The sequence below is a fragment of the Mauremys mutica genome, chromosome 1 (genome assembly GCF_020497125.1).
Source record: "Mauremys mutica isolate MM-2020 ecotype Southern chromosome 1, ASM2049712v1, whole genome shotgun sequence".
In the NCBI taxonomy this organism is placed as follows: Eukaryota; Metazoa; Chordata; order Testudines; family Geoemydidae; genus Mauremys; species Mauremys mutica.
Genome location: NC_059072.1, coordinates 257,665,365 through 257,692,441, shown reverse-complemented (window position 1 = coordinate 257,692,441; position 27,077 = coordinate 257,665,365). Strand labels below are relative to the sequence as shown.

The following is a 27,077-nucleotide window of genomic DNA, read 5'->3' as shown; positions in this document are numbered from 1 at the left end:
GTAGTGAAGGCTACTTCTGCCTTCTTCACCCCTCATATATCCACGCAGTACTAGCTACACTCTGTGTTTATATGCAGAGATGGACAAAAGTGCAAAATTCAGTCCAAGTATGTTGTAAATGTAACCCACTGGTGATTGTGAGTTACAGGACCCCTTCTGTGTTGATCCACAGAGGATATGAGGTGCTACAGCCGCCAGTTACAGAGCTTTAGCTCAAGCTGTAACAGCTTATGTTTTAGCTCTGGAGTTCTCCAGGTTCAATCCATGCTATGTTGGTGAAGAGGGCACTCACCCGCACAAACACTGAATCCAAAATTCAGTGTTTGATTCTAAGCTTTTGATCCAGTCCATTATATAGAAATGCATTGCAGACAATGGAGGCAAACTTGAATTATTTCTTCTTCTTCTTCTCCTTCTGTTATTATTATTATTATTTATTATTTGTTTGAATTACTGTAGGGCCTAGGAGTCTTACTCATGGGCTAGGACCCCTTGTGCTAGGTGCTGTACAAACACAGAGCAAAAAAAAACCAGTCCCTGCCCCAAGGAGCTTACAATCTAAGTATAAGACAAGGGACAGCAAATGGATACAAACAGATGGGGATGTACAAGTAAACACTGAGATAGTATTTGTCAGCATGATATGTAAGTCTCTGCACACCAGCAGCCTAACTATTGTCAAATTGTTTATAGGCAAAGAAGAATTTAAAGGTGGCTAATGAGGTAGCTGTGTGGACATTGATGAGGAGTTCCTCCAAAAAGTGTGTAGAGTAGCATGGGAGAAAGCATATAGGGTCTTGTTTGGAAATTTATGAAGTGAGCAGTGAAGGAAGGCATTATGAACTGATCAGAGATGAGCATCAGCAGTGAATGAGAGATGATAGGCAGGGTAAGGACTGGCCTTGAAAGTGAATACAAGCAGTTTGATACAGTGGAGAAGGGAGAGCCAGTGCAGGAATTCAAAGAGAGGGGTAACATAGTCAAAGCAATGGGCTAGGAAAATGATATTTGCAGCAGAATTCTGAATGAATATGATCAGGGCAAGATTGGATTTGTCAAGGCCAGAGAGAAAGACATAAAAATGGCCGTATTCGGTCAGATCAATGGTCCATCTAACCTAGTATCTTATCTTCCAACAGTGGCCAGTAATAGATACTTTAGAGGAAATGAACAGAACAGGGCAATTTATCAAGTCATAAGTCCCCTGCCATCCAATCCCAGCTTCTGACAGTTAGAAGCTTAGGGACACTCAGAGTATGGTGTTGCGTCCCTGATCATCTTGGCTCACAGCACCTATCCTTCATGAGCTTATCTAATTCTTTTTTTGAACCCTGGCGAGCCGCGTGCCAGAGGTTGCCGATCCTTGAATATGGCATTGATGTTTGGGTTCACTGTGAGAAACATAATAGAATTTGTGAGGACACCTCATGTGAAGGGAGGAGGGCCCTAATCACAGACAGGAGGAAGTTGCTGTATACAGCAAGACCTCAACAAATTGCAGGGGATCCATGTTTCAATTGTTAGGAATATCACATCGACCACAGCATTGTTTTTTCAGTAGGCCAGAGTTCATGAGCTGTGGTAAGAAAAAATATGCACCTCATGGAACTGGCTCATGACTACAGAATACACATTGACTAGTCATTCTTACAATATCTTGGTTTAAATCCAGCCACCAGACATAACTTCTAATCAAACTACTCATTTTCATTTAATTCAATAAGCATGTTAGCTTTTATACTTATAACTCATAGTAAGTATTAATTCTCCTTTATCAACTCCGTTTGTTTCCTAAGAGTCAGGAACAATTTGCCCCAACATTTTTGTAATTGTCACATGCTTTCCCTCTGATATTCTTCGTACCTGGTCAGGGAATACAGCCTGGCAATCATACAAATAAATATATACTTGGATCTTCTGGTTTTATTGCTGGGCTTATCACAGCCCTAATATTCCTGGACTTTACACATCACTTCCCCGCCCTCCAAAACACAGTGCCATTGTTTGACCACTGAAAAGACTTTCACCCTGTCTGGAAGCTCTCTGGGTCTAATGATCTAGGTTACTGTGGTCATGGACACATTGATATGTCATTATGAGATAAAGGTTCAAAAGGGCTGAACACCAGCCTCCATTCTTGCAGATACCATTTACCCCTGCAAAAATTAATTGTGGAACCCAATCTGAGTACTTGCCCCACTGAGTACCTGATCCGCACCAGAAATTGGGTTGTAGGATGAGACTGTAGGTGTAAAATATAGATGCAAAAAAGCACCCTAAAAATTATCCTTTTGAAAACTATGTTCCTTTATATCAAGAGCCAGATCCTCAGTGATGCTCTGTTGAATCAGTGGCACTTTTTGCCTGATCTATTGATTGTATATTATTCATATTGATTACTCAAGAATTCCCAATTAAGACTCTGAGCTTTGGTAGGTTCTTATCCCAAAATCAGGCCCACTCTTATTAGAATTATTGTTCAGTTGGGAACCCTGACGTGCATGGTTGCAAAACTCACACTTGGGAAATCCTTCTATATTTGTAATAGTTTTATTAGCAGTGTTATCAAAGTTACAAACACTCCAACCCAGCAAGGTAGATAGAAATAAGACAGAATGAGCATTTGACCAGCCATATACTCACCACAGAAGTGAGTGTTAGTCATTATTTTCATCATCATCCTCTTCTTCCTTGTCACCATCATTCTGGCTGCTCCCAGGAGTTATATCTCCAAATGCACACAGGCCGGGATACAACTTTTATAATGTTACATTGATGCCACTATGCTTAATCATTATTCAGTAGGGGGTTTCATCCCCTTGTATTTTTTTGTATTTCCTTACCCTCAGGTACCCTTCTCCCATAGATAGCATCAACGTCAATTAGTTGCCATGGTATTCTTGTGGTCGGACATCTGCTGATATTCCTAATTTTAAATATCTCAAGCTGGTATAAACTAGCATTTGGGGGTTACCTATCAGCAGTTTAGTCATTACAGCATTCTATCTTGCCCTATCTTATGACCTAAGGTTATGCTGAGTTAGCTGCTTATGCTAAGGCTTCTGGGGCCTCGTGCCTTGATTAGTTTAGCTAAGCTTTTGCCTGTGGCCTCTATCCTCATTGCTTTACAGCCTAGACCTATGCCAGACCTAGACAACACCTGAACCCACAGGCTACAAGCTGTCCTATATGATGGGCCCGCATAGCCATACAGCAACCCTTTTACCTGGGAAATAACGAGGAAATATGTCAAAAGCAACACCACCTTTTCAGTGGCTTGAATTTCTATTATCCTCACATGTCACAAATGAACTCTCTATCACCCCAGCTGTAACATAAACATTCTAGAGTGAAAAAAGGAATGATGTCCATGACCTGGATAGTTAAAGTTTTTTCTGACGTCTTGGATATTGTGGTTTATGTTCCAAACTACTAATGTTCTTTGTAAAGGGCATCATAGGGCAGGGAACGGATTTATGTCGGACTGGGATGTGGAAGATGAAGTTAATCAGAAAGAGCAAGAACATATGCAGGTGACAATTATGGGTATTTACTTTGAGCCAGATTTCACCCTGCGCTTACATGGGTGTAGAGTAGGGGAGAGGGGCCCAAGAAGTTTTTTTATTTCTTCTCCATCCTCCTACCTTTTGCAACCTATGTAACGGCCAGGAAGAACTGCATATCCTGGTTTCAGAGAGACTGCCCCATTCATACTCCCTTGGGGACATGTAATGCCCAAAAGGAAGTAAGAGGGAGCCATGACATGGCACATATAGGGGAATATGCTGCAACCTGGATAGGGCATGAACCCCTTTTATACCCTAGGGAGGTCATTTAGTCAATATGATGTTATCATTCTCTCTGAGGCAAATTGCTTCTCAGTGCCTGTTTCCAAAAGTGTATGTGTGTGCTTGTGTTAACAATACATTCTGTGCTTTTTAAATCCAATTTTCCAATAAAATATTTAAGGCAACGTGGTAGCCTCCTGCTAACAAATGAGAAGAAGAAAGTGAAGCCAACTAGAATCAAAAGTGAAATTGATTAGTATATTTTTATTATCCATCATGTATATAATGCAGAAAGTATACAGACAAATGACTGAAAAATTGGATCCATCTGTCACTGAGTTCTTTGGAATTGCAGAGCCTCTTAGGATCAGACATGGCGGGAACACAGCCAGAACAAGAAAATTATTCATATTAAAATTATTTTATAATTTAGAGTTTGGTCCCTCATGATGCTGATTGCTTTCACTACTCATTTTAGTCCCAGGATAGAAAGAATTAACTGACTAGTAGTTACAGAGAGAGATTAACATTAAAGCAATACAGTCCAGAAAAGGATGAAAAAAGAAATTCAAACACATTTTCTTCAGAAGCAAAATTATGTTGTTTTCCAAAATAAATCAAGCTAGTTACCTAGTTGTTTAGTCAAATACATTTTATGCATAAAAAAGAACAAACGTACTTCCATATTAAAGTTTTAACACTTCCAAAGTACCAGTAAGAAAACGAATAGAGACTCTTTATTGTGTAAAATTATTAGACGATACAACTTGACATAAAATTGTACTGGTAGAGAGGCTTTGTCTTAAATTTATATTTTTACTAATTGTGTTCCTGTGAAACATCACTTGTCTGAAAACTTTTGACACCAGAATCTTGATTATTTCTTTTATACCAAACAACAGATGTCAACTCAACCGCTTTATCTGTTAGTTTTTGATGCAGTAAGAGTCTCCACCCACTGTACTACAGTTGATCAAATCCATTTTGAGCAAACAATCTTATTGTGTGCTTTCACTACTCAGAGACCAATTTATACTTAAAAGTACACTTTTTAAAATATATATACCAAGGTATTTAAAATAAAATATTTGGATCATTCATTGATATTAAATTATGATATTTGACCAATGAATTGTGAATTTCACTAGTGACAAGGGATCTGATCCAATGCTCACTGATGTCAAAGAGAATCTTTTAATTAACTTGGATGGGAGTTGAATCAGACCCAAGGACAATAACAGCTGGAAGCAGGGAAGAATAGTTAATTTCTGAAATTAGGATAGGACATGAGATTTGCCAGGTTGGAACTGGCCTCTAGAAGTGACCAATACTTGGTGCTTGAAAGGAAAGAGAAACTTGCCAGAATGCATGCAGACATCTATGAAATGGTGTTCATGTGTGGTAGTATTCCTTCCTGGTCCTTACAGCAATCACTTATTCTCAGAAGAATATTGTCTTGTTATCCTTATTGTAGACTGCATAAATAGGAAGTTTGTTACTGTTCAGAAGATTATTCAGTGCTTTTAAATATCCAGCTATGTTATGACTTGTGATTTATACAGTATTTGTTCTAAATCTAGCTGAGTATGTCTGGTGTATGAAAATAATGGTGGAGAACATTCCTATGTGATTTGCTAACATGCAATTTAAACATAAAGGGACAGATTTTGCTCTCATTCACAAGAAGGTGAATACAGTCTGTATTAATTATGCCCCTGATTCTCCTCTCACATTGGAGTTAAACTGGTATAACTCCAATGACCCTTCCAAAATTATTCCAGATGTATACCAGCGTAAGTATCTGGCCTCAAGGATTTGGCAGTTATTCATGCCTTTTCAATAAATTAATTTATCATTTATGATTTTAAATTATGAGGAATCTTGTATATTACGAAATATGTTGTTCCAATGAAACCATTGAAAGTCATCAGCAGTTTGTGGGAATGATTAACTCAGATCACTTCTCCGATGCAGATCCAATATCAAGTTATTGAGTCCAAGGGGACAGTGTTTAAAAAACGCATGTCCCAAAATTCACAAGAGAATTGTCAAGTATCAGAGGGGTAGCCGTGTTAGTCTGGATCTGTATAAAGCGACAAAGAGTCCTGTGGCACCTTATAGACTAACAGAAGTATCGAAGCATAAGCTTTCGTGGGTGAATACCCACTTTGTATGATTCAGCTTGGGTCCCAGTTGCACACTTCTATTTGAAATGGAATGTAGAAGCATGTAAAGTAATTTATCACAGCTGATCTCTGCTCCCTGGTGTGATCTTAAATTCCCAGTGGTGGGTTCCCAGTGAAACACAGATTAATATATTGATTTGATTTATTTAATGGGGATTTTAACATACCCTTGTTGTCTTGGGGGGGGGGGATTTTCCTTCTGTTTAACTTTAAATGCATTTTTTTATTATTTAACCTATAGTTTGGTTCCTGTTTTCCAGGTTAGTGACGCTGGGCAAGAAGGGCAAGACCTAGTTCTTGGAGAGGTTGCAGTGGGTTCCGCAGCTGAGGCTGAGATTGGGTTTCTGGAAGTAGATAGCAGAAGGGTTTGTCAGCTGGAGGAGGATTTGTGGAAATGTGTCTGGAGAAAAGAGTTTGAAACCAAGAACTATCAGTAATTGAAAGGAGGTCAAGTATAGATAACAGACAGGAGGGTACTACAGCCTGGATATAGTCAGATCAGGACACACACGAGGTTTGCGGGCAGATCTGGCAGTTGGAGAGGGATTCAGGGCACTAAGGGTATGTCTGTGCTACAATTAAAAACCCGTGGCTGGCTGTGCCAGCTGACTCGGGCTCGCAGGGCTAAGGCTAAGGGTCTGTTTAATTGCTGTGTAGACGTTCAGACTTGGGCTACAGCCCAGGCTCTAGGACCCTGCGAGGTGGGAGGGTCCCAGATCTCAGGCTACAGCCTAAGCCTGATCGTAATTAAACAGCCCTTTTGTCCGAACCTCATGGACGCAAGTCAGCTGGCACGGGCCAGCCGCAGGTGTCTAGTTGCCATGTAGACATACCCTAAGGAGGGGAATTAGAGGATGGTTAAGGAGAAGGAGTTGGAAACAGGTGCTTGTGAGAGAGAGGCATGACATGCAAAATTAAACCACAAGTTATTCAGCTCACTAGTAATCACTTACATAGTAGGGAGAATAATTCCTTTAGGAATAATAATTTCTGCAGGAATTACTGTGTGAATTCCTATGGTCTGTGTTACACAGGAGGTCAAACTATATGATTGCAGTGGTACCTTCCAGGTTTAAATCTAGGAAATCTCTGTCAGGGCAATTCAGCTTTTTAAGAGTTAATTATAATTTCTTACTATAAAACATGTTAAGTTTCTTTTGTGAGTAGCTTTAAAAACTAATCAGATTGTAAGGAGGAAAAAAAGCCACCCTTAGATACTTCTGCTATTTAATCTACCTTGTGGCTTTCATTATGTGAGTTTGACTTTATTAATAATGTAAAATACTCATGGAGGAAGAACAAAACTATGGTAATTGCCAGAATTTGCTGATGGTTAGTTTAAAGCAACACCATGGTAGATAAAGTCATTAAATGCACATAATCAGTAATATATTTACAGAAGCAAAATAAGCTGTAGTTACTTTATACAAACGTCTATGGAGCACAGTTTTACAGTCAATATTTACCATAGAAACTACACTGTGGCAAAATGCCAGTTTCTGTAATGGTTATGTATGTTAATTAATGAATTTTACTAGCCCCATACAAAAATTACTGAAATTAAATTTGCATTTCAGAGTACTGAGCTGTTATTATTTGGGCACGTAGAATTATTTGTCTGTTTTAATTTCCATAAATGTCATTAAATGCCTCTTTTCACCTTCAGGTGAATAGTTAATAGAAAAAACAGTACAATGACAAATGACCAATAAATTGATTTACATACTGTGTGAATTATTTAACAAAAACTGAATTCTTCCAAAGAGAGAGTGACCCCAAAAAAACAGAATTACATAAATGAACAAAACTAAGCTTAATAGACATTTATGTTTATTATGGAAGCACTGGCCATGGGGTTTATAGTTAAGGCTGCGTTGAGTTTGAGACTTAAAGCAGGGATTCAATAATAAAACTTATCCCTAATATTAAAGCACTTGATCTTTGATTACAGAATCAAGTATCTGACAATTTACATGTAAATCTATAAATTACTTTGAGTTAAAATTAATTTTAAATTGATCCTTTAAAAATGTTTGCCCTCTGTGGCACCTTTATTATTTTTGTTTTGTTCCAAATGATCTAAGTGATAGAATAACAGAATCTTCCACATAGTTAAAACTCACTAAAATCTTGTGTGTAGACTACCACTTGAAGATTATAATTAAGATAAATTATCAAGTGTTGTTATAACTGCTACTCATGATTATAGATAGACAGAACCAAGTCACTAGTTCTGGTCATTCTTAATTAAGGCCTTTTTGCCATCATAGGAACACAGTCACTCATCACCCTTCCTCTACATCTACTTTGTGTGCTACAATTCTATTGATTGTAATGAGTTGGTGAGATAAGAGAGACTGGACTTGTGTTAAGATTTCTCATTGGTGGATACTTGGCCACAGCTATCACTGCTTCTTAAAAGTTGTTGGGCTGCATGCTAGTTTGGGCATGAATGCTTGAAAGGGTCTTCATGGTACTACTGTCTTGGCTTTGCTGTACAGGGAAGCAGCACTGCCAAGGGAACTGAGTTCAGGAGTGAAGGGAGCGACTTTAATGGACAAAAAGATTGGGACTCAGGGACTGAGAATCCTTCCCCCAGATCTCACTCTTCATGTACCATTTGTCTCCTTAACACAGTCCCCTTCCACAAACACAGCCCTGCTCCCCTCCAGGCCTATAAGTATCCTTGTTTTCCTCTTCCTCTACCTTCCCTCCCTCCCCCCACCCCCCGCATACATCCCCATCTCAACCGCCAACTCTCTCTGTGAAAATACAAAGTACATTTCCAAAGGGTCCGAGAGACTAGGTTGCCAAACTCCCATTGAGCACTGAGTTGGGTGCTTAACTGTTTAAAATCCCAGTCTAAACTTGGTACAGTCTCTCTCCTGCCAATAAATACACCAGGCTTTCTCAGTTCAATTTTCATGACAAGCTCTATACTTATACACAATAATAAGGTCTTACCCATTCCCTATGTCCTCTTCTGCTTGTCCTTAGCAAAATATTTATTCTGTCATCACTGAGAAGCACAGCTTGCATTTTTAATATTATGCTACAGTCTAAGAATCATTCACAGAAATGGTTCAGTAAATCTCTTTATATAATGAATAAACTTGAGAAAATTGTTAGCTTTTCATAAGTCAATTCATGAACAGAAAAGAGGAAAATGTATCCACTAGATTATTCTCTTAGTTGTTCATCCAAATCTAAGTATATTAACGAACCCAATAAAGATTTAATGTTTCTTGTGTATTTTCCTCGCTTCTTGTTGCATTGCTTGTTTGTCCATACAAGTTAAAATACTAATACTTTCCAGACTACTAGCCAAACGGTTATTTAGAAGGGTGTATGTATACATGTTTCAGTCTCCCAATGGTTAAAGATTTGAGAAAGATACGTGTACAATTTTTAAATGGCCAAACAGATTTTTTTTCAGTTCTGGTTAACAAAAAAATAAAATAAAAAAGATGTATATCCATTTGCAACCTGGACCAAATTTTTATGTCCATTGTAAAATGAAAAATGGGGTGTATAATGAAAATGCTGACACAACGTTAACTACAACACGCACAAGTGATGCCAGTATCATAAAGCTTCCACAGTTTCTACATGCTATAAATAAGATGCATTTGTCAATTTCTTTGTGCAGTCAGATTGTACTTACTTTTCACTCTGCACCTGTGTCCCTTTGTTTCTCAGTTACAGAATAGCAACAAAGCCTTCTCAGTTCAAACACTTCTATGTATCTTTCAAAGATGAAAATTCCTTACTGTTTCATTAAAGTAATACCATAAAATGTAATCATTTTAATATACCTGATAGCACCTTAGGAGGAGTTTTTAAAGGATCTGCTTTGACATTAAATACATTTAACTCTCATCATTTATGTACAACTTTATTTATTTATTGAAGCTCTTTAAATGAAAGCTTTTAGCTGACATTCTAATTCAACTTCCTCTTCAAATGTGTTAGCACCTGTCATAGCATTATGCTCAATACTGGTATAAAAGCCTTTGGGCCCCTTTACCTTCCTCGGTTCCTAAAAGGGGACCTTATGTGATATAGCAGAACTGCTTATTATTGTCTTCAGAGATATGAATGGTAACAGTAAAAAAAAATGAAATGTACCCTGTCTTGTCAATTTGGGTTTTGACCATGATCCAAAGCCCATCAAAGTCCATAGGAATTAGCCCTTATCTTAATATCACTTCCAATCCTGTGCTACAGTGATACCAACTCATGCATCTATATGACCTACACCAAGTTCCAAATGTGCTTCTTTTCTCCCAATACACCCATCCCCACAGAAAATGGAAGGTAAATTTGGGTACCTCAAGAGGTTGGCAATATCCTTTTAACAATATATGTTGAGCATTTTATTTTCCAGTAAATCATCAGGATTCAATCTTTAGTTGGTTTTCTGGAGTATGTGAGAGTGCAGGAAAGTGTAGTTTCTGTAACACTGAGACAAAATGTTTATTGAGTTTATAGTGTTATCTAAAAAGTCCTCTAGTTAATTCGGGTAAGTTCGCTGTTCTGGCTAGTGTCTTCCAGCATGGCCAGGGCATAATTTTTAAAAAAACATTGTTGAAAGCTCCTCTTTAGCCAGGTAATTGTTTGCCTTCCCTCCCCACCACCCTCCGCCCCAGAACGTTATGAATAGACTTGGAAGGCTTAGATTTTTGTCAGTAAATGTTGGCAAGTGTTGATTTCACTGAACACACACAAACAAATTAAAAGAATATGTCCTTAGGTAATAATTGAAATTTACAAATAGGCAGAGAAAAATGCTGCTGAGAACTTATTAGAGTTTAATTAAAGGATATTTACTTTGTATATTTTGACATATGATGTTAGAACAGAAGATGATAAGAACGGCCATTCTGGGTCAGACCAATGGTCCACTTAGCCAAGTATCCTGTCTTCTGACAGTGGCCAGAGCCAGCGGCATCAGTGGGAATAAACAGAATCAGGCAATTTATTGAGTGATTCATCCCCTGTTGTCCAGTCCCAGCTTCTAGGAGTCAGAGGTTTAGGGACACCCAAAGCATGGGGTTACGGATTGCATTGATGGGGCTATCATCCATGAACTTATCTGATTTTTTTTGTAATCCACTTATACTTTTGGCCTTCACAATATCCTCTGGCAATGAGTTCCACAGGTTGACTGTGCGTTGTGTGAAGAAGTACTTTTTTATGTCTGTTTTAAACCTGCTGCCTGTTAATTGCATTGGGTGACCTCTGGTTCTTGTGTTACATGAAATGGTAAATAACACTTCCTTATGCACTTTTCCCACACCATGTATGATTGTATAGACTTTTATCAGATCGCCCCTTAGTTGTCTCTTTTCTAAGATGAATAGTCCCAGTTTTTTTAATCTCTCCTCATATGGAAGCTGTTCCATATCCCTAATCATTTTTGTTGCCTTTCTCTGTACTTTTTCAAATTCTAGTATATCTTTTTTGAGATGGGGTGACCACAACAGCACGCAGTATTCAAGGTGTGGACATAATACGGATTCATGTGGTGGCACAGCGATATTTTCTATTTTGTTATCTATCCCTTTCCTAATGATTCTTAACATTGTGCTAGCTTGTTTGACTGCTGCTGCATGTTGAGCAGATATTTTCAGAGGTAACAGCTAATTTAGACCCCATCATTTTGTATGTATAGTTGGGATTTTGTTTTTCCAGTGTGCATTATCAACATTGAATTTCTGCCATTTTATTGTCCAATCACCCAGTTTTGTGAGATCCCTTTGTAACTCTTTATAGTCAGCTTTGGCCTGAACTATCTTTGAGAAATTTTGTATCATCTGCAAACTTTGCCACCTCACTGTTTACCCCCTTTTCCAGGTGATTTATGAATATGTTGAACAGCACAGGTCCCAGTACAAATCCTTGGGGAACCCCACTATTTACCTCTCTCCACTGTGAAAACTGACCACTTGTTCCTACCCTTCATTTCCTATCTTTTAACCAGTTACTGATCCATGAATGTACCTTCTCTCTTAACCTATAACTGCCTACTGTGCTTAAGAGCCTTTGGTGAGGGACCTTGTCAAAGGCTTTCTGAAAGTCCAAATTCACGATATGCACTGAATCACTCTTGTCCATATGCTAGTTGACAGTTTGTGTTTAAACCATTATAAAGCTTTCACTTTATATATCTCAGTGTCTACTGTCTCTAAATAATTGCCTGACCCTTCATAATTTTCCACAACTATGAACATTTAAATAGATAAAAATAGGGGGGATGCTTAAAACTCGTAATTTTGCCTGTGAAAATTTAAATATATATTAAAAATGTAAAATGTTTTAAAATAAGCATCAACATTACCTGTCACAAAAATTTTGTTTATCTAATTCTGCAAAGCCTAGTTATGAAGCATAGGCAAAATCCTGAGGTCCTTACACAGGTCATAGACAAGTAAACCTTTTGCTGATGCTCATGAGAGTTGGGACTGAGTAAAATCTGAGATTATACTGATATTATAGTTATAGCTGATTTATGCCTAATATGATTGAGAGAGATTATAAAGGTAATACGTATCTATGACAAGTAGTATTACAGATCACCAGGGAACTAAGCAGATTACATGTAGTTCTTCAGGCACTTATGATTAGTAGCAAATCCTGCTCCCTGGGCAGCTGCAGAGGGCCATGACTGCAGAAGAACTGCTGTGAGCACAGCTATATTGCCTGATAACATTTTAAAGACAAGTGCGTAAAAATATGGTCCATTTCCTAGTGTGGACAGGCCTAAATATTTTGCATGTATTGCTGGCTCATGTATACAGTGTTTTTTTAAAGTTTCTTGCTGCGTCAGGATGTAAACTTGAGTTCTGTAACTCTCAAATTGGACACTCTTGGGAGGCAGATGCCAAGCATGTCTATTTCTATGTTAAAAAACTGAAGTTAAAAAGTTAAAAATTGATAGAATCTGTAGAGTGGGGAGTAGTTCCCTCATAGCACAGGGTCATTCAATATAACAATATCAATTATGAGTCCAATTCATGGCTATATTTCGAAAGTCATTGTACAATGCCATGTATGTTCATGAGTGCTTTACAGGCCAACAAAAAACATGGGGCCTGATTCTACTTCTCATTTCCACTGATGTAAACCTCTGGTAACTCCACTCCAGACTATAGAGTCAGCCTCATTTTCTCTGCCTGATCCAATGACTATTTATATATTTTACCCAAAGTCGAACAACTTCAATAGGAGATAATGAGGAAGCCCCACCCCATAGCACTCACCTGGGATATAGGAGATCTGAGTTCAAGTCCCTGCTCCAAATCAGGCAACATGAGGATTTGAACCTGGTCTCTAACACTTCCTGGGTCAGTGTTCTAACGACTGGCGTTTGAATAAAAGAGGAGTGGAGGAGCACTGGCACCACTAACTCCTCCTTTTGTCCAGGTTAGCTGGATCAGGCCTTGCAAGCAAGATAGGCAGGGAATGCTTAATTTATGAATTCTGCCAAGGTTTAGGTGTGTGCATTGGCAGAAATTTAGGCATCTCCAGTGTTTGGCTACAGCTAAGTGGAGGTTTTGAGGATCTCAGTGGCACATAAATGTTGGACTTAGATGCCTAAAGTAGCAGGTAGTTAGGCACTTACATCTCTTTGTGGATCTAGCACCAGGCCAAGAGTTTCTGTACTGAAAAGCATCCAGGGTAAGCTTTATGATTTTACATTACCAATATAATTAACTGTCAATTCATTCTTCTTTTCTCTCCCTACTTATTAACAGGTTATCCACCAGCTCAGACTTTCAGAGAACGAGAGCGTTGCACTGCAGGAACTCCTGGACTGGAGGCGAAAGCTGTGTGAAGAGAGAGGAGACTGGCAGAAAATCCTGCACAACACCGAGCAAAGAATCACAGCTCCTCCCCCACCTCCCTGTAAAAAGCCAACTCTGCTGAAGAAGGCAGAAGATGCACCCTGCAACAGACTGTCTTCAGGGATCTGGGATACCACTATGTGATTTCAATTTGTTTGTTTGTGGAGTATTAGAAGTAAAACCATCTAACGATTTCAATCTGCAGAGTCAGCAGGTTTCTGCCCCTGCAATGTGTGCAGGATTTTCTACAAGCATCCATTCAAGAGCACAGGAAGCAGGAGTTACATAGATCTGTTGTGAGTGTGTGCGTGTGTATATATGTGTGTGTTTATTTCCTTTTTTATATATGGAGACAAACTGCACTATAAGTACATAGTTTAAAAATACAAGATAGTTACCTACTGCTCTCCCATGGACAATGAACAAATTCTGTGTTGAGTGAGTGAGGATAGAGAGACGTAATTGGCAAACAATTTGGAGAGATTGGGGAAGTTTGTGTGCACACTGTACAGCTGTTTTATATAGTACAATAATATGATGTTTCTTGTATCTCAATGAATGGTTTTATTATATTGCCTATCCATATATAATAGTTCTTTGTAGATGTCTGTGTTTTATTGGAATTGCAAACATGATAATTATTTACATGTTTATTACTGGTATTTTACAATTTTATGCAATTGGTGCTGTTGTTCTTTCTTCAGAATACAGGTAATAAATACAGTGCTGGTATTTTTTTTTTCATGGTTTATCCTTAATAATGTACCTAAAGTTTCCACACTGCGGTGGTGTTCTAGCGCTGGCAATGGCAACCTTAGCGTCAGATCTTGAAACCCTTGCAAAACTGTCATTTGCCAGTGATGGTTAATGCTGTTCATAAGAACATAAGAACATAAGAGAGGCCGTACCGGGTCAGACCAAAGGTCCATCTAGCCCAGTATCTGTCTACCGACAGTGGCCAATGCCAGGTGCCCCAGAGGGAGTGAATCTAACAGGCAATGATCAAGTGATCTCTCTCCTGCCATCCATCTCCATCCTCTGACGAACAGAGGCTAGGGACACCATTCTTACCCATTCTGGCTAATAGCCATTTATGGACTTAGCCACCATGAATTTATCCAGTCCCCTTTTAAACATTGTTATAGTCCTAGCCTTCACAACCTCCTCAGATAAGGAGTTCCACAAGTTGACTGTGCGCTGCGTGAAGAAGAACTTCCTTTTATTTGTTTTAAACCTGCTGCCTATTAATTTCATTTGGTGACCCCTAGTTCTTGTATTATGGGAATAAGTAAATAACTTTTCCTTATCCACTTTCTCAACATCACTCATGATTTTATATACCTCTATCATGTCCCCCCTTAGTCTTCTCTTTTCCAAGCTGAAGAGTCCTAGCCTCTTTAATCTTTCCTCATATGGGACCCTCTCTAAACCCCTAATCATTTTAGTTGCCCTTTTCTGAACCTTTTCTAGTGCTAGAATATCTTTTTTGAGGTGAGGAGACCACATCTGTACACAGTATTCGAGATGTGGGCGTACCATGGATTTATATAAGGGCAATAATATATTCTCAGTCTTATTCTCTATCCCCTTTTTAATGATTCCTAACATCCTGTTTGCTTTTTTGACCGCCTCTGCACACTGCGTGGACATCTTCAGAGAACTATCCACGGTGACGCCAAGATCTTTTTCCTGACTCGTTGTAGCTAAGTTAGCCCCCATCATGTTGTATGTATAGTTGGGGTTATTTTTTCCAATGTGCATTACTTTACATTTATCCACATTAAATTTCATTTGCCATTTTGTTGCCCAATCACTTAGTTTTGTGAGATCTTTTTGAAGTTCTTCACAATCTGCTTTGGTCTTAACTATCTTGAGAAGTTTAGTATCATCTGCAAACTTGGCCACCTCACTGTTTACCCCTTTCTCCAGATCATTTATGAATAAATTGAATAGGATTGGTCCGAGGACTGACCCTTGGGGAACACCACTAGTTACACCTCTCCATTCTGAGAATTTACCATTAATTCCTATCCTTTGTTCCCTGTCCTTTAACCAGTTCTCAATCCATGAAAGGACCTTCCCTTTTATTCCATGACAGCTTAATTTACTTAAGAGCCTTTGGTGAGAGACCTTGTCAAAGGCTTTCTGGAAATCTAAGTACACTATGTCCACCGGATCTCCCTTGTCCACATGTTTGTTGACCCCTTCGAAGAATTCTAATAGATTAGTAAGACACGATTTCCCTTTACAGAAACCATGTTGACTATTGCTCAAGAGTTTATGTTTATCTATGTGTCTGACAATTTTATTCTTTATTATTGTTTCAACTAATTTGCCCGGTACCGACGTTAGACTTACCGGTCTGTAATTGCTGGGATCACCCCTAGAGCCCTTTTTAAATATTGGCGTTACATTAGCTAACTTCCAGTCATTGGGTACCGAAGCCGATTTAAAGGACAGGTTACAAACCTTAGTTAATAGTTCCGCAACTTCACATTTGAGTTCTTTCAGAACTCTTGGGTGAATGCCATCTGGTCCCGGTGACTTATTAATGTTGAGTTTATCAATTAATTCCAAAACCTCCTCTAGTGACACTTCAATCTGTGACAGTTCCTCAGATTTGTCACCTACAAAAGCCAGCTCAGGTTTGGGAATCTCCCTAACATCCTCAGCCGTGAAGACTGAAGCAAAGAATCCATTTAGTTTCTCCGCAATGACTTTATCATCTTTAAGCGCTCCTTTTGTATTTTGATCATCAAGGGGCCCCACTGGTTGTTTAGCAGGCTTCCTGCTTCTGATGTACTTAAAAAACATTTTGTTATTACCTTTGGAGTTTTTGGCTAGCCGTTCTTCAAACTCCTCTTTGGCTTTTCTTATTACACTCTTGCATTTAAGTTGGCAGTGTTTGTGCTCCTTTCTATTTGCCTCACTAGGATTTGACTTCCACTTTTTAAAGGAAGTCTTTTTATCTCTCACTGCTTCTTTTACATGGTTGTTAAGCCACGGTGGCTCTTTTTTAGTTCTTTTACTGTTTTTCTTAATTTGGGGTATACATTGAAGTTGGGCCTCTATTATGGTGTCTTTAAAAAGGGCCCATGCAACTTGCAGGGATTTCACTTTAGTCACTGTACCTTTTAACTTTTGTCTAACTAACCCCCTCATTTTTGTATAGTTCCCCCTTTTGAAATTAAATGCCACAGTGTTGGGCAGTTGTGTTCTTCCCACCACAGGGATGTTGAATGCAATTGTATTATGGTCACTATTTCCAAGCGGTCCTGCTATAGTTACCTCTTGGACCAGCTCCTGCGCTCCACTCAGGATTAAATCTAGAGTTGCCTCTCCCCTTGTGGGTTCCCGTACCAGCTGCTCCATGAAGCAGTCATTTAAAGTGACTGCTTCATGGAGAAATTTTATCTCTGCATTTCGTCCTGAAGTGAAATGTTCCCAGTCAATATGGGGATAATTGAAATCCCCCACTATTATTGGGTTCTTAATTTTGATAGCCTCTCTAATTTCCCTTAGCATTTCATCATCACTATTACTGTCCTGGTCAGGTGGTCAATAATAGATCCCTAATGTTATATTTTTACTAGAGCATGAAATTCTATCCATAGAGACTCTATGGAACATGTGGATTCGCTTAAGATTTTTACTTCATTTGAATCTACACTTTCTTTCACATATAGTGCCACTCCTCCCCCTGCACGACCTGTTCTGTCCTTCCGATATATTTTGTACCCCGGAATGATTGTGTCCCATTGGTTGCTCTCAGTCCACCAGGTTTCTGTGATGCCTATTATATCTATATCCTCCTTTATCACAAGGCACTCTAGTTCACCCATCTTATTATTTAGACTTCTGGCATTTGTGTACAAGCACCTTAAAAACTTGTTCCTGTTTATTAGCCTGCCTTTTTCTGATGTGCCAGATTCTTTTTTATGTGACTGTTTATCATCTGATCCGGCCCTTACATTATACTTTTCAGTCCTCTGCTCCTGACTATAACCTGGAGATTCTCTATCATCAGACTCTCCCCTAAGAGAAGTCTGTGTCCGATCCACACGCTCCTCTGCAGCAGTCGGCTTTCCCCCATCTCCTAGTTTAAAAACTGCTCTACAACCTTTTTAATGTTTAGCGCCAGCAGTCTGGTTCCACTTTGGTTTAGGTGGAGCCCATCTCTCCTGTATAGGCTCCTCCCATCCCAGAAGTTTCCCCAGTTTCTAATGAATCTAAACCCCTCCTCTCTACACCATCGTCTCATCCACGCATTGAGACTCTGAAGCTCTGCCTGCCTACCTGGCCCTGCGCGTGGAACTGGGAGCATTTCTGAAAATGCCACCATAGAGGTCCTGGATTTCAGTTTCTTCCCTAGCAGCCTAAATTTGGCTTCCAGGACATCTCTCCTACCCTTCCCTATGTCATTGGTACCTACATGTACCACGACCACCGGCTCCTCCCTAGCACTACACATAAGTCTATCTAGATGCCTCGAGAGATCCGCACCTTCGCACCAGGCAGGCAAGTCACCATACGGTTCTCCCGGTCATCACAGACCCAGCTATCTACATTTCTAATAATCGAATCTCCCATTACTAACACCTGCCTTTTCCTAGAAACTGGAGTTCCCTCCCCCGGAGAGGCATCCTCAGTGCGAGAGGCAACCCCAGCACCATCTGGAAGGAGGGTCCCGACTACGGGAAGGTTTCCCTCTGCTCCCATCGACTGCTCTGCTTCCCTGGGCCTTTCTTCCTCCTCAACAGCACAGGAGCTGTCTGAGCGGAGGTGGGACAATTCTACAGTGTCCTGGAAAGCCTCATCAACATACCTCTCTGCCTCTCTTAGCTCCTCCAGTTCCGCCACCCTGGCCTCCAAAGCCCGTACATGGTCTCTGAGGGCCAGGAGCTCCTTGCACCGACTGCACACATACGCCACCCACCCACAGGGCAGGTAATCATACATGCAACACTCAGCGCAATAAACTGGATAGCCCCCACCCTGCTGCTGGGCTTCTGCCTGCATTGTCTTCCAGTTAATGTAAGGGTGGTTTAAAGAAAGAGGTTTTGAATGTAGTTTGGTTTATAGGTTTTAGGATTTTAGGGGGGGGCCACAGGGAAGGGGTTACGGCCGGCAAGGGACTCCCGCTCCTTTCCCACTCCCCTTCTAAACTCCCTTGCGAAACTCCCTGTTAGCAGCCCCTGGTCGCTTGTGCGCGGCTTTATAAAGCCCTGGCCTGAGTGAATGCCCCGCCCACTGATTAAGGCTCAGCCAATTACCAGAAGCTTCGAGCTTTCAAACCTGCCTCCAACTGCCAGCCAGAGCACACGGTCCCTCAAACAAACAAACAAACAAACAGACTGACAAACACAAGCTCAGCACACAGCAAGTAACCCCCAAACACGAACAAACACACACTACAGACAGTCACTTACCCCACAGATGCTGTATTAGCTCCTCCTTCACCTGGAGAACTCCCTTCACATTCAAGAATTAGAGAGCTCTGCTTCCTTATTATGCCCCAATGTTTCTGAATGAGTGGACTGTGAATACGTTTAATTTCATCTCAAAACTTATTTCTTCCTGGGTTATGTGAAATAATGATGTACTCATTTAAACTGTAAGTCTGGTTATAATTCATAACTGATTATGTATAAAGTCAGGAGTCAGTGGAAAGATACATAATAGTAACTAGGTATGAAAGTACAACTTTGATTTACTGATCTAAGCCACAAGGCTTCATGGAGATGGGTGTATCAAAGGATTATGTCCCTATAGTGGTACAAAGCATGGTTCATTTATACCTTAGATTTCATGTAATAAAATGGTCTCAGATATTGGAGATTCTGGTTGGAGGACATGAGTTCTCTGAGCAATGATACTAATATGAGAACATGCTGCTGGAAACTAGTTAGCTACTGTATGGCAGTCTCTGAAATATTTATTTGCCATTAAAATGGCTATAATTTATATATCAACACACACATATATAAAAAGCGTATTTTGTCAGGGGCTGCTTGCTTTAGGTCCTTGGCCTATCTAAAGCTAAAGTGAGGCACTCTTCCTGGTGGCCTGCCTCTCTCACCCCTATGAGGGAGATAAGGGGAACGTGGTGTATATTTTAAACTAACATTTTTAAATGTAAGCTAAGTTAAAAATTGGTCTATGGCTGGAGGTGTTTTGACAAGTAGTTTTTAACTTGGCTATGAGGGGAAATGCTTTTCTCTCCACTTGACAGAAATTTCAGATTAGCTGAGAAGCTAAAATACAATCCCACGTTTGCTTTTGTTTGGTATGGGCTTTTTGGGGAGGAGCTCTTAAAATTGTCCCCCTAAGCCCTAGCCTGTTGTCCAGCTGCCTAGGCAGAACTAAGTCTTCTGTATTACTAGAGATTCAAACATTCAGGATAATCAAGGAAGGGTAAGGACTGCAGTGATCTCTGAGGCCAGTTCTGTGTGGACTATACTGTAATACTTATCTGGGCTTATTTACCCCAGCTGAGGATGTTGCTCATGAGGGGATGTGGCAATGACATGCATCCACAGACAATTATGCCAAAACCATTATAATGCAGAAATCCATATTTTTTGGCTCCATGCTCAAATTACTAAGGCTTATTGCCCATCTAATATGTCCTTCAGATATCTATGCCTGAAACTCTATCCATACTATCAACTTTTTAAGACAGGAAAATACATTTATTGAATGTAATTCAAAATGGGGTTGCATAGTTTATGTCCACATAACACCATTTACAAACCTAGTTAAAAGCTGTCTTAGAGCTGTGGTCAATCTCTGCAAAAGAAGCAGAGACGGGATCAAAGCCACACTCTTCACCTTTGAAGAACTGTATAACAAGCTAATACAGTGCCTGGAAAATGAAAATATGCTAGCCTAACATTATAAGCTGTTTCACTGATACAGTTACATTTGAGAAATTGATACAAAACTGATGTAATCATTCTGCTATTATGCACAGGGTAATAGAAGCATATTACTGCATTTCTATTGGATGCAGAAGGTTCTTGATTTCATTTTCAGGATCTGAAGTCAGAAATGTAGCTTCTGGGATTCCCCCTTAAAACATGTAAAACTGCAAAACAAACAACAAATAATATGGAGATATTTTGATTGATAGTGAGCCCAGTATCAACAATGAACAGCTTTTAATGTTGGAAGGCTATCAGACGATGAATTTAAAATACAATAAAAACATGTTTAGACCATTTCTCTAATTGCATTAAGATACTCCAGAGTGTGAATTATAATGTAATAATTTATACCTACTGTGTCCAGTAGTCCCTTGGCCTCATGCCTAACAATGCAATTGGTGTGGAATTATTAGATCATAATTCACACCCTATCGTGTCTTATTGCTTAAATAACCACAACCCCAGAGGTGTCTTGAAACTAATATTAAAGTTTATATTATGGATCAAAATATGTTTACAGAGCTGGAAAAACATATTATTGGCATTTTGAAATGTCGAGAAGTAGTTTTAGCAGAACTGTATGGTGCTTGTAAATTAAACTCCTCTGTGGAATATGCACCAGGCAATTAGAATGTTTTTGAGCATATGTAGTTCTTGCTCGTACTTTACAAGTACCTTAGACAAAAAAAGCATTGTGAATTCAACATTCTAAAGGGATAGATTGAACTCTGTGAACATTCTTGTGCCACCAGTTTCCAGTGAACAATCTGAAATACACTTTATACTGCAATAAAGGAAGTTCAGGAAGCTCTGGTTATCATCAGATAACCACATCTCCATATTGTGCCTTACTGCTTATTTGTTTTATGTTTGAAACAAACTGAACTTCATGCAAATTGTCAGCTGGTACAGTACATAATGCTAAGAATTAGACACATGCTTTACAGCTTATGAAGTTCCCAGCATTGGTCTAAAGTCAACAAGAGTGAATGAAAACAAACAAATGAATAAATAACGAAAAAACCCCTATTGGCACGAGAGAATTTTTAAAGCTTATGAACCATTCCTCTTTGTTCATGAAATAGCATGTAGCGCTTCTTTATTTTCTATAGCTACAGTCCTAGTATGGATTAAAAGCAATACCTTGTTTCCACTTTTTAAAATTGGATGTAGATGTCCAGAAAAATACACGCACAAAGCTTTTACAAAAGAACGGCGTATAGCATGAAATGATAAGCCTTTTCAAACTTTGTATTTTTTTACAAAACAATAACATTATTGTTGAATAAGTGAATTAAATTCTCCCTTCTTTGCCAGTGATCCTTTTAATGTCTTCAGAGAGGTTTCACTAATGTTCATTAATAAGTTTATTACATTGCAGGTCTTTTGTGTGTAGGACAAAGAATTTCATTAACTAGCTGAGAAAACATAATAGAGTGTAGTGTAGTACTGAAGTGATAGTAATAGCCAGATTCATTGTAGTTTTTAATTCTGCTCTATTCAGGTCCCCAATAATCACCTTACTTTCCTCTCGGTAAAGCTTGCTAATATCTGAAATGTTCTGAGAAGCCTAAAATAAGTTTTCTCATTTGCTTGTTAAATCTTAAATTCCAATAATTAAACTCTGTACCTACCAGTCATAAGAACATATGAACAGCCATACTAAGTCAGACCAAAGGTCCGTCTAACCCAGTATCCTGTCTTCCAACAGTGGCCAATGCCAGGTACCCCAGAGGGAATGAATAGAACAGGTAATCATCAAGTGATCCATCCCCCGTCGCTCATTCCCAGCTACTGGCAAAAAGAGGCCAGGGACACCATCCTTACCTATCCTGACTAATAGCCATTGATGGACCTATCCTCTATGAATTTATCTAGTTCTTTTTTGAACCATGTCATAGTCTTGGCCTTCACAACATCCTCTGGCAAGGAGTTCCACAGGTTGATTGTGCGTTGTGTGAAAAAATACTTCTTTTTGTTTATTTTAAACCTGCTGCTTATTCATTTCATTTGGTGGCCCCTAATTCTTGTGTTCTGAGAAGGAGTAAATAACACTTCTTTATTTACTTTCTCCACACCAGTCATGATTTTATAGACCTCTATCATATCACCCCTTACTCGTCTCTTTTCCAAGCTGAAAAGTCCCAGTCTTATTAATCTCTCCTCATACGGCAGCCATTCCATACCCCTAAGCATTTTTATTGCCCTTTTCTGAACTTTTTCCAAGTCCAATATATCTTTTTTTTTTTGAGATGTGGCAACCACATCTGCACATAGTATTCAAGATGTGGACATACCATGGATTTATATAGAGGCAATATGATATTTTCTGAGTTATTATCTATCCCTTTCTTAATGATTCCCAGCATTGTGTTAGCTTTTTTGACTGCCGCTGCACATTGAGTGGATGTTTTCAGAGAACTATCCACAATGACTCCAAGATCTCTCTCTTGAGTGGTAACAGCTAATTTAGACCCCATCATTTTATATGTATAGTTGGGATTATGTTTTCCAATGTGCATTACTTTGCATTTATTAACACTGAATTTCATCTGCCATTTTGTTGCGCAGTCACCCAGTTTTGAGAGACCCTTTTGTAGTTCTTCGCAGTCTGCCTGGGACTTAACTATCTTGAGTAGTTTTGTACTATCTGCAGATTTTGCCACCTCACTGTTTACCCCTTTTTCCAGATCATTTATGAATATGTTGAATAGGACTGGGCCCAGTACAGAGCCCTGGGGGACACCACTATTTATGCTCTCCATTCTGAAAACTGACTATTTATTCCTACCCTACTTTGCTTAAAAGCCTTTGGTGAGCCTTTGTCACCTGACAGCCTTTGTGAGCCTGAAAATCTAAATACATTATATCCATTGGATCCCCCCTGTCCACATGCTTGATGACCCCCCCTCAAAAAAGGGAGCTCTTTTTAAAAATTGGCATCACATTAGCTATCCTCCAGTCATTTGGTACAGAAGCTGATTTAAATGATAGGTTACAGATGACGGTAGTCCTGCAATTTCACATTTGAGTTCCTTCAGAACTCTTGGGTGAATACCATCTGATCCTGGTGACTTATTACTATTTAGTTTATCAATTTGTTCCAAAACCTACTCTAACGACACCTCAATCTCGGACAGTTCCTCAGATTTGTCACCTAAAAAGAACGGCTCAGGTTTGGGAATCTCCTTCACATCCTCAACCATGAAGACTGATGCAAAGAATTCCAGAACAGAACTGTTCCAGAACAGTATTAAATATTGCAAGGATCAGCAACCTTTGGCACGCAGCCTGCCAAGGTAAGCACCCTGGCGGGCTGGGCTGGTTTGTTTACCTGCTGCGTCCGCAGGTTTGGCCAATTGCGGCTCGCACTGTAACGGACCGAGGGATGTGCTGGCCGCCGCTTCCCACAGCCCCCATTGGCCTGGGATGCTGAACCACAGCCAGTGGGAGCCGTGATCGGCAGAACCTGTGGACGCGGCAGGTAAACAAACCAGCCCGGCGCACCAGGGTGCTTACCTTGGCGGGCCGCATGCCAAAGGTTGCTGATCCCTGAAATATTTCATTGCTTGCTCTCTCTCTCTCTCTCTCTCTGTATACACACATATTATATAGGATCAGCAACCTTTGGCACGTGGCCCATCAGGGAAATCTGCTGGTGGGCCAGGCTGGTTTGTTTACCTGCAGCATCCGCAGGGTCAGCCAATCGCAGCCCCCACTGGCCACGGTTCGCCGTTCCAGGCCAATGGGGGCTGTGGGAAGCGGCGTCGGCCAAGGGATGTGCTGGCCACCCTTCCTGCATCCCCCATTGGCCTGGGACGGTGAACCGCAGCAAATGGGAGCTGTGATTGGCCAACCTTGTGGATGTTGCAGGTAAACAAACTGGCCCAGCCCACCAGCAGATTTCCCTGACGGGCCGCATGCCAAAGGTTGCCGATCCCTGTATTATATTATATATACTTTTTTTGAGAAAAACACCTCTGAGCTTAAATATTTTACAGTATCCAAACAAAACTCAAGGATGTATGAAGAAATATATTTCTTCCATTTTTGCTGTTCTTTGTGTACTCAGGGGGTTGATTTCCAGAAGAAATTAAGAAATCCCCTTGTTGGTTTATAGTGTGATTGTGAGAATAGATCATTTAGCATAAGTTGTCTTTCATTCAACATGTGGGTAAGCCTTTTAGTGACACCACTGGCTCCATGAATGAATGTTTTCTTGGTGATGCCAAAAGGACTAATGTGATCTTTGGATGGAATAGCAAGTAGGAGTAGGGGAATTATATTATCTCTGTATTTGGTACTGCTGCCATTGCTACTAGAACATTTTGTCCAGTTCTGGTTTCCACAGTTCAAGAAGGATGTTGGTAAATTGGAGAGGGTTCAGAGAAGAAGAATTGGAAAACATGCCTCACTGAAAGACTCAAGAAGCACAATCTCTTTAGCCTATCAAAGTGAAGGTTAAAGGGTGACTTGCTCACAGTCTATAAGTAGCCACATGGAGGAACAGAAATTTGATAATAGAGGGCTCTTCAAGCTACCAGATAGATATAACATGATTGTGTGACTGGAATTTGAATCTAGACAAATTTAGACTAGGTATAATGCACACATTTTTATCAATGTGGGTAATTCACCACTGGAACAATTTACCACGGGCTGTAGTAGATTCTCCATCAGTAGAAATTTTAAAATAAATATTGGATGCTTTTCTAAATGATACTCTAGTTCAAACAGGAATTAACTCAGGGAACGTCTTTGGCCTGTGTTATGCAGGAGATCAGACTGAATAATCACAGTGTTCCCTTTTGGCTTTATAATTTCAGAATCTATTAATCTGTGCCATGCTTTAAATCCAAGGGAATTTTAAATATTTCAGAGACTTGAAAACTTATTTTCATATGATGTTGCACTAACAAATCAGTGTTTTGCTTACATAATTGTAAAGGGAATTGGAGGGCTTGGCATTTCTGTAAACAGAATAAAATAATCCTGTGATTGGATTTATTTTAGTTTGTCCTAGAAGCATTTGACTTTTTCCTTTAAAATATCACCAATTAAAACTCGAGCCCTCCTGACTTCTTATGAATGTCTATCCAGCTATTAGCTATAGAACAGTACATCATGATGCATTTTATAGGTCTTATTTATTGCCCCTGTTTATCATCATTCACTGTACTGTTTATTCTAATTTGTTTTACTATCTGCCATACCAATGTAGACTATACCATTGCTCCATTAAAATTAGCCAGTCTTGAAATTGTACCAGGAAAAAACATTTTGTCCAACAGCTAATTCAGTTTTTTTCTACCCTCCTTTATCTCTGTTTCTGTTTAACTGTACACATAACCAAAACATGTGCATTTTCTATGCAGTGTTATTTATACTGGTGAAGACTGCAAACTATTATTGTCCAATCCCAGCACTGGTCGGCAGGACGAAAGACAGTTTGCACCAGAAAACTGAAAAGTTTCTGAAGAAAAAATAATGAAAGTTTATTCCTTGTACTAATTCTTCCTCATTAAGAAAAGTAACTAATTCATCTGAGGAAACTGAATATAGAACTGGCTGTATGGAGGGGTATCAATCAAAGTGTGGTTCGACGGTTTAGTTTAAAATTCTTCCTTGATTCAAAGATTCTTTCCTGTTTCTTCCTTGGTTCCAATTTCTTTCAACTTTTCCATAAGTGTGTGATGTTTTCAGGTTAGGGAGATACAGGGGGGAGGTAATATCTGTTATTGGACCAACTTCTGTTGGTGAGAGAAACAAGCTTACGAGCTTACACAGAGTTCTTCTTCAGGACCAGCACAGCTACAACAACATTGCATATGTGTTTTAAGACTGAATATTAGGTAATATATTCCTGCCTGACTAGTTACAGCTAGTTAATGTTGAACTAACTGCCCCTGGGCTTGCTATGTCAATGGGCTATCCCTTTGAAATCAAAACTACAGCATCAAGGGCCAAGAAACATATTTCTGTAGACCCTATGCAACCCAGTGGGGATGTGTAGTGTGTATATACCTAGCTCTTTTTTATATTAAGTCTCTAGCTTAAGTAAGAGTAGTTTAAGGTCTCCCCTAATTTGTGCTTGCCTGGAATGTCCCCAAAGAGCCATTCTGACTCCTAGGGTTCACACAGCAATTCTCCAGCTACGCCCTCCGTCCCCAGGAATGTCCTCCATTGGACCACGCTGGGGAGAGGGAGGGGACCTTGTTGGGGTAAAATAGAGACAGCTACACTAGGCCTACACTACCTGTGGATTCTCCTGCTCTGGCAGACTCCTTGATTGGCCAGCTAACCCAGCTTTGTGGCTGCTTTGCACTAAGC

General features: G+C 39.7%; 1 protein-coding gene across 1 annotated transcript in view; it reads left to right on the top strand.

The window, feature by feature from the left end:
- MYO16 (myosin XVI) overlaps positions 1 to 14,544 on the top strand; it is a 459,803-nt gene extending 445,259 nt beyond the window's left edge. Inside the window, exon 36 of the mRNA XM_045008050.1 lies at positions 13,732 to 14,544. Coding sequence (XP_044863985.1) covers positions 13,732 to 13,965 — 234 coding nt within the window. The 3' untranslated portion in view covers positions 13,966 to 14,544. The remainder of the gene's footprint in view (positions 1 to 13,731) is intronic.
- The last annotated feature ends 12,533 nt before the right edge of the window (positions 14,545 to 27,077 follow it).